Consider the following 13,473-nt stretch of genomic DNA (forward strand, 5'->3'; position numbering starts at 1 on the left):
AAGTCGAAGACGGAGGAACAAGCGGCACCGGACGGAGGAAACTGGGAGTCTTGATTTGGGTTCGCTGTTGGAGAAGGAAGATTTTTGGGTGCGTGATCCTTTCCTGTACGTGACTCAAATCCTATGATAGGTCTCGTGTTTGCGTTCCTACCGTTGGAGACAGTCTTAATTGATTTGAGTGTGCATGCCAACTTGCCAAGGGTCATTATTCTTGCTCTGCAAATTATCTTCGCGTTCCTCTTTACCTCTGGCATTAGAATTACTAGGACGATATCAGGAGACAATGATAAAACAGAGGGGATAAAGATTAGGAAGTTCAGGAGTACTTATTAGCCTCTAATTATATAGCAAAAAAATAACAGAAACTGAGGCTGCGGCAGATTTTGCACATGGCATCATAATCTCAGAGGTATATCGTTTCTCCTATATATGTGTACCTCCTATTTTCAAGCTTATTATACATATAGCTGCAAATTCCATAGACAACCTTGGGTGCTAGCTAGGTGACAGGTGTGGTGATGATTCTGCCGGAGCCTCGGCAGGTTGTGCAGGAGCGGGTGGAGGAGCACTTGTTGCAGTAGGTCCACTTGGTGGGCAGCCTGCAACAGATGCATTGCAATCGCATGCGTCATTGTCATGTTCTTGCTTGGTGACAGGTGAGGATGGATACATTATTTATATAGATAAACAACTAGCTAGAATTGAAATTGAAACTGGAAGAAGTACAGTACCCGGCGGTGTATCTGGTGGCCATGTTCTTGGCGGCCTTGCGCGCCTTGGTGGCCGTCTCCTCGGAGAGCTGCTTGAAGACGAAGCCCTCTCCTTTGCAGCGGCCGCAGAGCCCGGTCCCGCCGCAGTCCGGGCACTCCTCTCCCTCTACTTGTTCTTGTTCCTCCTGTTGCTGCTGCTGTGAGGCGGAGGCGGATGAGGAGGAGTAGCGGAGCAGGAGGCTGGCGGCACCAACTGTCCCGGCGGCGGCGAGGAGTAGCGCCGCAGCGGATTGGGGGTCGGGGAGTGCAGTTGGAGGCGGCAGGTGCCAACGACCTCGACCTCGACCTCGACCTCGACCTCGACTTCTTGTGCTATTGGCAGTGGAAGAAGCAGTGGCAACACGAAGAAGATATGGCGCGCCCGCAGGGGTTGTAGGGCGGCTGGTAGTCTGAATCTGGAGGGGGAATGGCGACGGCGGGCAGCAGGAGGAGGAGATGGAGGAGATGCGAGGCGGGTGATGGGTTGTGCTTGCAGGCGAGGACGGCAGCGCCATCCTGCACCCCGACGGACGGCAGCAGATTTTTGGATAAGGAAAGGAAGGCTGCGCCTGCGCGCGGGTTTATTTGCAGTGCTCTGCTCTGCTCTTGGGCGCCGGCACCATGCACCATGTGATGTCTGCGCCGCTCCTGACAAGTGAAAGGAGATACGTGCATGTGCATAGGTTGCAAAAATTATCTTTGGGCCTGGTTTAGCTGGTGATTTTTTTTTTGGAAATTTGTACCGTAGCATTTTCGTTGTTATTTGACAATTAGCGTCCAATCATATTCTAATTAGGCTTAAAAGATTCGTCTCGTAAATTTTGTCTAAATTGTGTAATTATTTTTATTTTTTATTTATATTTAATGCTTCATGCATACGTCCAAAGATTCGATGTGACGGGGAATCTTGAAAAATTTTGCAAAATTTTGGGAACTAAACAAGCACTTGGTAGCATAATCCTATCAAGGTTCTACGGGCACAATTTCGTGCCAACCGTAATGGAACACAATTGCTAAGAAATAGTGGTTAAAGTTCTGTTTATAAGACCAACCAAAATCATGGTGTGAATGAATGTTCTATCACCCCTTGATTCTCTTAGGTAAGCATATATCACCATATGATGAAACCTTTCCAGTAAACTTGCAATGTTACAGATGTAGAAATGGAAACCAAGCTAAAAATGAGTAGGACAAGATGATTACTCCAATACGTAGCTTAGCTTATCGATAATGCTTGGCCATGAGCGTCCGCCTCACCCTGCGCCACTCGCTCGCTCGGTCCTCCCTCCCACCCATCGCGCGCCCCACCTGTGCCACTCGCTCCTCGCTCCCGTCCGTCGCGCCCCCACCCGCACCGCTCGCTCCTCGCTCCCTCTCATAGTGCACGTCACCTGCTTGGCCGAGCCAAGGCCGGTGCTGGTGGCGGTTGTGCTCGCACGCCGCTGGTGCTGGTGGTGCTCGCTCGCCGCCGGATCCCACCCCGATGACCGAAATCGACCAGTCCCGACCTTTCCCTTCCCTATGTTGCAAATATATGTTTCGGGTGTTTCAGATGTATGTTGCAATTGTTTCATATAGATGTTGCAAAAGCAGATCATGATGTTGCACATGTTACAAGTGTTTCAGAGGTACGTTGCAAGAGTTTGTTCAAAATATTTCATTTGTTTCAGACGTATGTTACAAGTGTTTTATCTGGATGTTGCATATGTTACGATGGTTATGTTGAAAGTGTATGTTTCAAATGTTTCAATCGTATGTTGTAATTGTTTCATCTGACACTTGCAAAAGTAGATCACGATATGGGGTGGTCGAGCGAGGAAGAGAGCTACGCAGCCCTAAAGTGGGTCCTCACCGCGCAGCTCCTGACCAATGGCCTGCTCGCCTATGCCATCGCTGTCGCGCGGGAGCCATCACGGCGTGGTGACGCAGGTGCGGCGGGCAGGCCCTCGTATTACGTGGGTGCGGTGGGCAGGCAGGGGACGGGGCGCGGCAGGTCCGGCGAATGGAAGGTGACGTTCGGGCGCAAGCCTTGCGCCCTTACAGTTAGCTTATTGGTCAGGTGTGGTATTACCAGACAAAGAGACTGGTACACTTGCAACTATATATCCACTGTTATATAAAGCTTCATTTCCAAAGACGCCCGTTTTTAACAAAAAGAGAGTTTTTTTTTTATAATATAAACAACATATGGCCAGAACTAATCCTTTTGTACAAGACCATTGCTGGCAACTGAAATGTCATGGCAATGCCCTGATTGTTGCTTTACAATCCAAAAAACTTAAAAAAAAAAGTTACAGTAAAACACCACTGCTTTTCTAGTTCTGGATACTTCTTGGGCAACAAGGTGAGTCCAGACAATGTGCAAGAATCCAAAACCTTATCTAAGTCCCCGGGAATTCATTCAGGTCAATCTTTGTCTAGATAGGTCTAGAGTCGCAATATTCTGTTGCTTTCACACCAGACAGTAGAATCTGATTCATGTACAGGTACAGGAACAGGACACCTATTGACCTGAACAATGGCACCTCCCTTCAAATGCAGTAAAGGGCCCAGAACAGGATAAAATGAACAATGGTACCTCCCTTCAAATGCAGTAATGGGCCCAGAACAGGATAAAATGACCCAAATGCAACTGGTCTTGGACCTCAACTGACAATCATAGGTGTCCTGTTAACAGGCCATGAGCCAGGTCCGCCACATCATTCGATTTCTGTAAGAAATAAAACTAACAGCTGCCCTCTGCAAGCACCTATGATCTGACCTCATACTTTCCAGCTTGAGTTTGGGCTCTGAAACCTTTGTATGGAGCGTTCGGTGTGTTTTTCACGTCCAGCTTATCAATTTGAAGACCAGACAGGGCAACTCCCATAATCTTGAATTTCACCTGAAATGTTGGCAATGTATGCAACTGCGCAAGTCCTTCCTCCAGACCTAAATTTCCAGAGAGCGCTGGCGCTTTATCTTTTGGTATCTGCCCAATTGTCCAAAGGCAGGTCTGCATTAAGAAGATTACCAGTGTTAGAGAAGCATATCAAGGTGAAGGTACATGTAGAGTGCTCAGTTTCTAGCTTCTACAATTTTTCTGAAACTGCCTACTATAGACACCTTACCTTGAGTGGTGACAATGGAAAAAATCAGGTATGAATGGAGTTACTATGGAACTTATGGTAGACAGTACACTGACCTTGTCGGCAAGGATGTCAACTGTGCCATAGTTTGCAGTCAAATCAGCAGAAACATTAAGAGGGGGCAACTGAAACTGCACGGTTATTGAATCAATTGGTTTCCCAGGATCATTTCGAATCCCCACCATCACACTAACACGACAATTCCCAGAATCTGATGTTAATTGAGGTTTCACATAAATTGGTGTCTTCTTCAATTTCTTAACCCTGCTCATTTGATCAAATGATGAGCAAATACTGAGTGTACAGAAGAAAAGCTAGCATGCAAATGTGTACCTGTAACTCATGAGCTTGAACTGCCCATCGGGAGGAACAAATGATAGAACCTGATTTGATTCCCAAGGCCTGAATCGAACACAGGGGTGGAAGGTAACATCATTGATAATTGTAGGGTTGGCAAATGACATGGTCAACTCTGGCACACCTGGGAGGCTGCAGTTTACTAGAACTTCACCATATGCTTCACATTTCACTAGAACCCCTCTCTGCACACCAATCAAAGAACAAGGATACCCCAAACAGCAAAAGAACCTCAGTAACATAAGAAACATAAATATATAAAACATAAGTAGGATAATTTGATGTGCTATTATGCTATACCACTAGTTAATAGTATGAATCTTCACTCTTATGATGCTCTTTTTTCTATATTTTCATAGCACCTGCTAAAGTGCAGGGCAGTCATAAAATGGAGGTATACAAGAATAGTGTTAGCATAGGCGCCTGATAGGGCTGTTATGGGCCTGGTGTTAAGGCCCATGCGGCTAGTGCCTTAGGGGTTAAGTTAGATTGATAAGGCAAGGATCACCGTTGATTGGGTGTTTCTATAAACCCTCCGGATCCTTGCCTATATATATATATATATTGTATCCTGTACTTTGGATAATCAATCTATCAATCCCGAGACATATTTGCTCTCATGGTATCTGACGCCTAGGTCAGGGGACCTCTCTTCCGCTGCCTCCGCGCCGCCGACACTCCGTCGCGCGCGTCCACCCTCCCCCGCGCCGGCTTCTCTTTGCCGTTCTGCACCCTCCCCTGCACCATGTCGCCTACCCCTCCCTCCTCTCCCAGGGTCACCGACGCCTCCTCTGCCACCATCCAGGACAACGCCATCGCCCAGCGCACCGCAGAGGAGCGCGCCAACGCTGCCGCCGCCGATGCCCAGCGCATCGAGCGCGAACGCGTGGCCGCCCGGGACGCAGCCCTTGCCCGCGCTCAGGAGGCCGAGGAGGAAGCCGCCGCCGCCGCGAAGGCCCGCGACGAGGCCGCTCAGCGCGCCAGCTCCGCCCTGGCTCGCGCGGCCCAGGCGCGCGCGGGCCGCTGCTGCCGCCATGACGCCACCAGAATCTTCTGGCGCGACCCCTGGCGGCCCTCCTCCACCTCCTACCGATCTGCGCGCCGCCCTCCTCCATCATGAGGCCGTGGCTCTGCTGCAGCTCCACTCCCAGGCCGTCGCCGTGAACAACATCCGCAATCACGTCACCACGGTCCTTGACGTCGACTCCGGCAACTTCAACCGCTGGCGTGATCAGTTCTTGCTCATCCTTGGCAAGTTCTCCCTTCGGGATCATGTCCACGCGGAGCCTCCAGTTCCTATCTCTCCTACCTGGGATCGGATGGACTGCGTCGTCAAGGCCTGGATCATCGCCACCCTCACCGACGACTTGGCGGAGATCATCTCTGCCCAAGGCTCCACCGCACGCCATGCTTGGCTTGCCGTCGAGTCTCAGTTCCTCGGCAACCGGGAGGCTCGCTCCATCCACCTGGAGACGCGCTTTCGGAACTTCGTCCAAGGCGACCTCTCCGTCACCGATTACTGTCGCCGGTTGAAGAAGATGGCGGACGATCTCACCGCCCTCGGCGAGGCCGTGACTGACCGGACCCTTGTCCTCAACGTCATTCGCGGTCTCAACGAGCGTTTCAGCCACGTCGGCACCCCTCCTCCGTCGCACACGTCCCTTCCCCTCCTTCCTGGAGGCACGCGACGACCTCATCCTTGAGGAACTCACCTTGGAGAACAGGAAGGATGCTCCCACCACCGCTCTCGCTGCTACCTCTACGGCGAATAGCACCGCCCCTGCGTCTTCCGGCTCGGGCTCCGGTAGCGCTGGGGGTGGCTCCAAGTCCTCCAACAATCGCCGCAACAAGCGCAGCGGCGGCAAAGGCGGTGGCAGCACTGGCGGCGGTGGCGGTGGCCAGGGGCCGCGCCCCTCTGCTGGTCACAACCAGCAGCAGCCCACCGGCCAGCAGCAGCAGCAGCCTGCTCCCGGTGGACGCTGGCCCAGCTACTACAATCCCTGGACGGGCACCATCCAGATGTGGCCCAGAGGCCTCCGCTGGCGCCGATCCCGGTGCCCCCTCATCTACAGGCGCACCAGCAGCAGGCGCTCCTCGCGCAGCCAGGCTGTTGCCGCTGCACACGACGGCGCCACACACTGGGTCACCCCCGGGTACTACAACCCCGTGGCAGGCCTTCCCTCCTGGGATCCGACGGCGCTTGCCTCCGCTTTCAGTACCACGTCCCTGACTCCACCTCCGTCCAGTGACTGGTACTTCGACTCAGGTGCTACCTCCCACATGACCTCTCAGTCCTCCTCTCTTTCACATATTCTTCCTTTGCGGTATCCTACTCCTTCATCTATTGTCATAGGTAATGGTTCTATCATGCCTGTCACCGCCACTGGCTCCACAGAGTTGTCCTCCTCTTTACGTCTTAATAATGTTCTTGTGTCACCACAACTTATTAAGAATCTCATCTCTGTTCGTCAATTTACTATCGATAATAATTGTTCTGTGGAGTTTGACCCCGCTGGTTGTTCTGTGAAGGTTCTTCCCTCCCGGACCGAGATCGTCAGGTGCAATAGCTCCGGGCCGCTATACCCCCTGCGCCTACCTCCAGCTCATTCCCTTGTCGCCCAGGACTCCTCCCCGCTGTGGCACCGGCGACTTGGCCACCCCGGCCATGAGGCGTTGTCCAAGCTTGTGTCCAGCACCTCGCGTCATATTAGTGATTGTTCAGATTTGTGTCATGCTTGTCAGTTAGGTCGTCATGTTCGATTGCCCTTTTATTCGTCCACCTCTCGTGCGTCTAGCAAGTTTGATCTTATTCACTGTGATCTGTGGACCTCCCCGGTTGTCAGTGTTTCTGGTTATAAATATTACTTGGTTATACTTGATGACTGCACTCATTACTTGTGGACATTTCCTCTGCGACTCAAATCTGACACTTTCAGCACGCTGGCCCAGTTCCTCGCCCACGTCTCCACTCAGTTTGACACACGTGTCAAATCTGTCCAGTGCGACAATGGGAAAGAGTTCGACAATTCGAGCACTCGCCACTTCTTCCTCGCTCAGAGCATTCATCTTCGCATGTCCTGCCCCTACACCTCGCCTCAGAACGGTAAAACTGAACGCATTATTCGTACCATTAATAATGTTGTTCGCTCACTGCTCTTTCAGGCATCCATGCCTCCCTCCTATTGGGTGGAGGCCCTCTCCACTGCCACTGTCCTCCTCAACATATTGCCTACCAAGACTCTCCAGTTCTCTACGCCTCACTTTGCACTATTCGCAAAGCTGCCTACGTATGATCATCTTCGGGTCTTTGGTTGCAAGTGTTACCCCAACCTGTCCGCCACCGCTCCTCATAAACTCGCTCCTAGGTCTGCTCTGTGTCTTTTTAGGCTACTCCGCCCACCATAAAGGATACCGCTGCCTTGACCTCTCCAGCAATAGAGTTCTCATCTCCAGGCACGTCATCTTCGATGAAACGGCCTTTCCCTTTGCTGAGCGTCATGGTCCCAGCAATCCAGCGGAACTCGAGTTTCTTGATTTTACTGATGATGTTGTGCCAGCTCCTATTGGACCCTTGCACACGTTGTTTCCTGCAGGCATGTCTCCCAGCACCTCCGATGTTCCTGCTGCCCCTGCCGGTCCTCGTGTGGCCGAGCTTGGGGCACTCCCCGGTGACACCAGCGCCCCTGCCAGTCCTTCTGTGACTGTGCCTGGGGCGCCCGAGGCTGCTGACAACATCCCGGTGACGGCGCTCTACATCCCGCCTGCGCTCCGGTCACCGGCGACCCCCTCCGCGCCACGCGCGGCCACGGTGCAGGCGCCAGGAAGCCCTCCCGCGCCACGCGCGGCCCCAGCACCGGCCAGCGCGTCTGGCAGCACGTCCCCGCGGCTGCTGTACGTCCCGCTCGCGCTGCGCGCCGGCTCGACGTCCCCTGCGCAGTCCGCAGGGTTTCCCGCGCCTCCTCAGGCGCCCCACGGGCCTCCACCGGGATTTCCACCGCTTCGCTCGGCCCGCGACTTCACGTACCATTACTCGCGTCGCCCGCGACCTCCACCGGTCGTCCCAGCGGCTCCTACACCGGTTCCTGCAGCACCAGCCCCGCTGCCGGCGGCCTCTTCATCGGTCCCTGCAGCAGCCGCCCCGCTGCCCAAGGGCGCGGTTGCTGTCCCTCCGGTGGCCAACCAGCACTCTATGGGCACCCGTTCGAAGAGCGGCTTCTGGATGCCTGCTGCCTACCATGTTGTGCCACTCTCTCCGGTGCCGAAGACCTTCCGTAGCGCTCTTGCTGATCCCAATTGGCGAGCGGCTATGGAGGAAGAACATAGTGCTCTCCTGCAGAACCACACCTGGGATCTTGTGCCCCGTCCGCCCCGGGCCAATGTTGTCACGGGGAAGTGGATCTTCAAGCACAAGCTCCAGTCTGATGGTTCCCTCGAGCGGTACAAGGCACGTTGGGTCCTCCGTGGTTTCACCCAGCGGCCCGGTGTGGACTTTGATGAAACCTTCAGCCCTGTGGTGAAGCCGGCTACCGTTCATACGGTGCTGTCCTAGGCGCTCTCCCGTCGCTGGCCCATTCACTAGCTGGACGTGAAGAACGCCTTTCTTCATGACAATTTGACTGAGACGGTGTATTGCCAGCAGCCATCCGGGTTTGAAGATCCAGTTCATCCGGATTTTGTCTGCCTTCTGAAGAAATCACTCTATGGCCTGAAGCAGGCTCCTCGTGCTTGGTACAGTTGAATGGCTACTTTCTTGCTGTCTATTGGGTTTGTTGAAGCCAAGTCAGACACCTCACTCTTCGTCTACCAGCGTGGTTCCGACACAGCCTACTTGTTGCTATATGTTGACGACATTGTCCTCACAGCATCATCTTCAGACCTTCTTCGGCGGATCATCTCAGCACTTCAGCGAGAATTCGCCATGAAAGATCTTGGTGAACTACATCACTTCCTCGGCATGCATGTTCAGCGAAGTGGTGATGGACTCCTGCTCTCACAGCGACAGTACATGCTGGATATCCTCGATCGCGCCGGAATGGCTGAGTGCAAGCCATGCTCTACTCCAGTGGACACCCATCCTAAGGTTGCTGCCGCTGAGGGGGCCCCTGTGTCTGATGCTACCGACTTCCGCAGTCTTGTTGGAGCCCTTCAGTACTTGACATTCACCCGCCCAGACATTGCATATGCCGTTCAGCAGGTCTGTCTTCACATGCACGACCCTCGGGAGCCTCACCTCACTGCTCTGAAGCGGATTCTTCGCTATGTTCGGGGCACACTCCACCTCGGTCTCCTGCTGCGACCTTCCACTTCGACTGATCTTGTCGTCTACACCGACGCTGATTGGGCTAGTTGTCCGGACACTCGCAAGTCCACCTCGGGCTATGCAGTGTTCCTTGGTGACAATCTTGTTTCTTGGTCCTCCAAGCGCCAGAACATAGTATCAAGATCAAGTGTTGAAGCTGAATATCGCGCGGTGGCCAACGGAGTTGCAGAGGCAACTTGGCTATGCCAGCTTCTCCTAGAGTTGCATGCCCCTCTTCGGCGCGCCACACTGGTGTACTACGACAACATCAGTGCAGTCTACATGACCTCCAACCCGGTGCAACATCAGCGCACCAAGCACATCGAGATTGATCTTCACTTCGTCCGGGAGCGAGTCGCCATTGGTGACCTTCGTGTTCTGCATGTTCCCACCTCTTCGCAATATGCAGACATCTTCACCAAGGGGCGGCCTACCTCAGTGTTCACGGAGTTCAGGTCCAGTCTAAACGTGCAGAGTGGCTGACGATTCGACAGTGGGGGCGTGTTAGCATAGGCGCCTGATAGGGCTGTTATGGGCCTGGTGTTAAGGCCCATGCGGCTAGTGCCTTAGGGGTTAAGTTAGATTGATAAGGCAAGGATCACCGTTGATTGGGTGTTTCTATAAACCCTCCGGATCCTTGCCTATATATATATATATATATATATATATATATATATATATATATATATATATATATTGTATCCTGTACTTTGGATAATCAATCTATCAATCCCGAGACATATTTGCTCTCAAATAGATTGGAGCTCAATATCCAGAATTACTACAAAAATGCTCAAAGTTGAGTAGCTTCCAGAAATATTTGACCAATTACTGTGACCTTAAGGTCCTAAAAGCCATAATGTCAGAATTAATGGATCCCATTTATAGGGCATTAAAAAGGGGGAAAACTGAAATACCTGTTTACACATGCATCAAGTTCTTCAACTATGTTAACATAGACTTCATTGCTTGCATCCTTGACTATTGTTGTTCGCCAAGGTACAAAAGAAGCAGCTGCATATGGAAGTTTACTGCCAAGTGTAGAGCTCTTACCAGTAACAACATTCAACATTTTGTTCACAATATTAGGTGTGGCAATCATCTCTTTCAAGATGTTTGGCTCAGTCGTGAGTGGAAAACCATTATCCATCATCTCATCCAAAATCCGCACTCATTAAGCACTATAGATTTAGAGAAATATCAGAACAAGTGCACCGGCAAGCAGCAACAATGGCTTCACAAGCAGCAAAACTTGACTGCAGCATGCAGATTAGGAAATTTATAACAGACTAACAAATTCAATAGTAGGTCAATGGCATGCCTTGATCTTCTAAGTTTATCTCAAAATCTTCAAGAATTTTATTAAAAGATATAAGTTAGATTTTCTGTAAATTTCGATACTTCATGAGCTTTGTACCTCTGTATATGCAACTCAATATTTAACCCCATTAGAAATAATAGTTACATATGATTTCTTAATTTCCAAAGCTTAATATATCAAAGGACGATTGAGTTGAACATTCGCTAAATAAATAAGAAAAAAATATTTCTTAATGTCATGTTTGTAAAAACAGATTATCCTGCGACAAAGTAAAATGACACTGACACTGTTGTGTCATCCACTCATCCTAATACTTGCAATACTCATTCAGAAGAATATAACAGTCACATAACAAAATAATAGAATAGGCAACAGGTGCAGATTTATATTGTGGTGTAGCAGAGACTGAGAAATACACCTGATATACAATTACAAAGTTGTCCTTGATTATATCTTCATTCAGATCTCCAAGACAATCTGTCAAGACATCGGCCACGCGAGAGAGAAACTGGAAAATGCAAGCAAAACACTTAAGCACATCTAGAAAATACAGCCAAAAAGTATCGTTTATGGCCAATCACTCTATCAGTTATTACAAATAGATAAATTTGGAAGGGTATTGTAAGATAAACATTTGAGGATAGGACAGAACTACGGGTCTTAATTAAAAAGTTGCCCTTTTCATGAAATTTTGTAAGATCTTACTTAACTTTCCTAAAATCCAAGAGTACTTCAACATCTGCATTGTTCTGAGGAACACTTGAGAAACTTTTCAGACAAAAGGACCAAGTAACACTGTGAGAGGCCAAAAAGAGACCTGCAGATTAATGAGGTTACTATGAAATATTTATTGTTCCTTTTTGTGGCCATGAAATATGCAGAATTTCCTCTTCGTGTTTTCTGAGTTCAATATGGATGGTTTCAACACATTTCCACTAACATTCTACAGCAAAGAACTAATTTGATGGTGCCATTGTTTCTTTTTCTTGCCAAACAGACACTATAGTTGACAATGTATCTGGTTTTACAGATTTGAGCAAGTGATCATATAGACTTCTCGTTGTCAGTACTATATATCCTTTTATAGCAAGTTGTAGAAATACAAATTCCTTTTATACATAACAAATTATGTGAATCAGTGTGTAAGAGGCTCTACTTTGGTTGCCCTTATGTCTTTCAGACTGATGATGCGTGAGTTAAGAGCTACGCACAGTACCAAAGCACCCACCATGCTCTGTACCAAATAACAAGCAGTATTTACCCCAAATGCAACAAATGTGTTGCATTTTTGTCTTTTGCTGCTACAGCCTTGCCCTTAAAGGAAATTAAAACAACAAGTAATGGCTAAGTGAAAGAAAAAGGTTGCAAAGAGAAGCCCACACCTCAACAGCCATCAGTGGGGCCATCTCCACTTGGGTACATGCCAAGAACGTTACACCATCACGATATATTTGAAACAAGTAATGCGTTGGTGACACCACAACCTGCAAGACCTTCCAAAGCCCAACAAACCTGATAAGTACATATCTGGTGGAATTGAACAGCTAAGATAAATAGAATGAAAACAATGCCACAATTAGGGATGCAATTTGTTTGGTTGGCTTGACTCATTTATACGTCATAGTTCGTTTGATCTACCACTCTATACACAAAATGAGTACATCTATACATTAGGTGGATAGATGAGTGGAGTAGGTTTCGGTCGATTCGCTTGCATCTCTAGCCACATTTTTTTTTGGTGAACATCTAGCCACAATAGCTCGAAATTGGTAGATTGTAACATCAGCAACGAAGAAGGGCGGGCCTGGTGCAAGCGGTAGAGTCTTACCACCTGTGACCGGAAGGTCCCGTGTTCGAGTCGCGGTCTCCTCGCATTGCACAGGCGTGGGTAAGGCTTGCCACTGACACCCTTCCCCAGACCCCGCACAGAGCGGGAGCTCTCTGCACTGGGTACGCCCTTTAACATCAGCAACGAAACAATATATTGAATGAAGCTTAGGACTAGCCCGAGAGCTCCCAAAATTCTGCCAGCCAAGCCTAGGACTAGCTCGAGAAGCACGAAGTAGGGTTCGAGTATATAACAGTAATAAGCTAAGGTAGGGAAAAGGCTGAAGTTTGCAAGAGCAGAAGTTTATACTTTGGAAGGGTCGCCAGCGGCGTGGGCGACGATGTAGTCCCAGAACCAGGCACAGATGGCGCGGTCTACGCGGTGCGCCGCCATCTGCTTCTCCACCATCACCTCCCTGGCAAAAACCCATCCCGGATCGCATCAAGCTCAGCGACGGATCCAAAGAGGGGGGCCAAGGAATCAAACGACGCTAGCGGTAAGAGAAATTGGGAGTCTGTAGAACCAAGATTACCCGGAATCGGAGGAGGAAGATGCACTGCAGCATTTTGCCGCCCTTCGCCGTCCGACGAGGTGGCGGCCTGGCGGGGGACCGGGGTCCGGGGGAGACGACGACGGGCAGCCGGGCAGGTCAGGCAAGGCAGAAGTGAACGGAACGGGGAAGGCCGGAAGGGCAGGGGCGGACGCAGTAAAGCCCCTTTTTATTTTTTTTATATTTATTTTTTCTTTTGATTTTTTCTTTTGAAAATAGTAACGCCTTGTTCATTTGTCCG

At 50.2% G+C, this 13,473-nt stretch overlaps 2 protein-coding genes and 1 pseudogene across 2 annotated transcripts; 1 reads left to right on the top strand and 2 right to left on the bottom strand.

Moving 5' to 3' along the window:
• Positions 1-381: 381 nt before the first annotated feature.
• Positions 382-1,393, bottom strand: LOC136470949 (uncharacterized). Its single transcript, XM_066468678.1, has 2 exons — positions 732-1,393; positions 382-599 (listed from the first exon to the last, which is right to left on the bottom strand). The coding sequence occupies exons 1-2, from the start codon at positions 1,262-1,264 to the stop codon at positions 500-502; spliced, it is 633 nt and encodes a 210-aa protein (XP_066324775.1). The 5' UTR covers positions 1,265-1,393; the 3' UTR covers positions 382-499.
• A 1,531-nt stretch (positions 1,394-2,924) lies between these two features.
• LOC136475557 (AP-3 complex subunit mu-like) lies at positions 2,925-13,451 on the bottom strand (annotated as a pseudogene).
• On the top strand, positions 8,973-10,016 carry LOC136475555 (uncharacterized mitochondrial protein AtMg00810-like). The gene has a single exon (XM_066473051.1). It carries the CDS (start codon positions 8,973-8,975, stop codon positions 10,014-10,016), a length of 1,044 nt encoding a protein of 347 aa, XP_066329148.1.
• Positions 13,452-13,473: the final 22 nt, after the last annotated feature.

This window comes from Miscanthus floridulus, chromosome 8, assembly GCF_019320115.1.
Source record: "Miscanthus floridulus cultivar M001 chromosome 8, ASM1932011v1, whole genome shotgun sequence".
Taxonomy (NCBI): domain Eukaryota; kingdom Viridiplantae; phylum Streptophyta; class Magnoliopsida; order Poales; family Poaceae; genus Miscanthus; species Miscanthus floridulus.

Bases quoted from the DNA above. Each gene is read 5' to 3' on its own strand.
- LOC136470949 (XM_066468678.1), bottom strand. From the start codon at position 1,264: ATGGCGCTGCCGTCCTCGCCTGCAAGCACAACCCATCACCCGCCTCGC. The intron at 600-731 runs GTACTGTACTTC...CATCTGTTGCAG, and splicing joins GCCACCAGATACACCGCCGG to GCTGCCCACCAAGTGGACCT.
- LOC136475555 (XM_066473051.1), top strand. From the start codon at position 8,973: ATGGCTACTTTCTTGCTGTCTATTGGGTTTGTTGAAGCCAAGTCAGAC.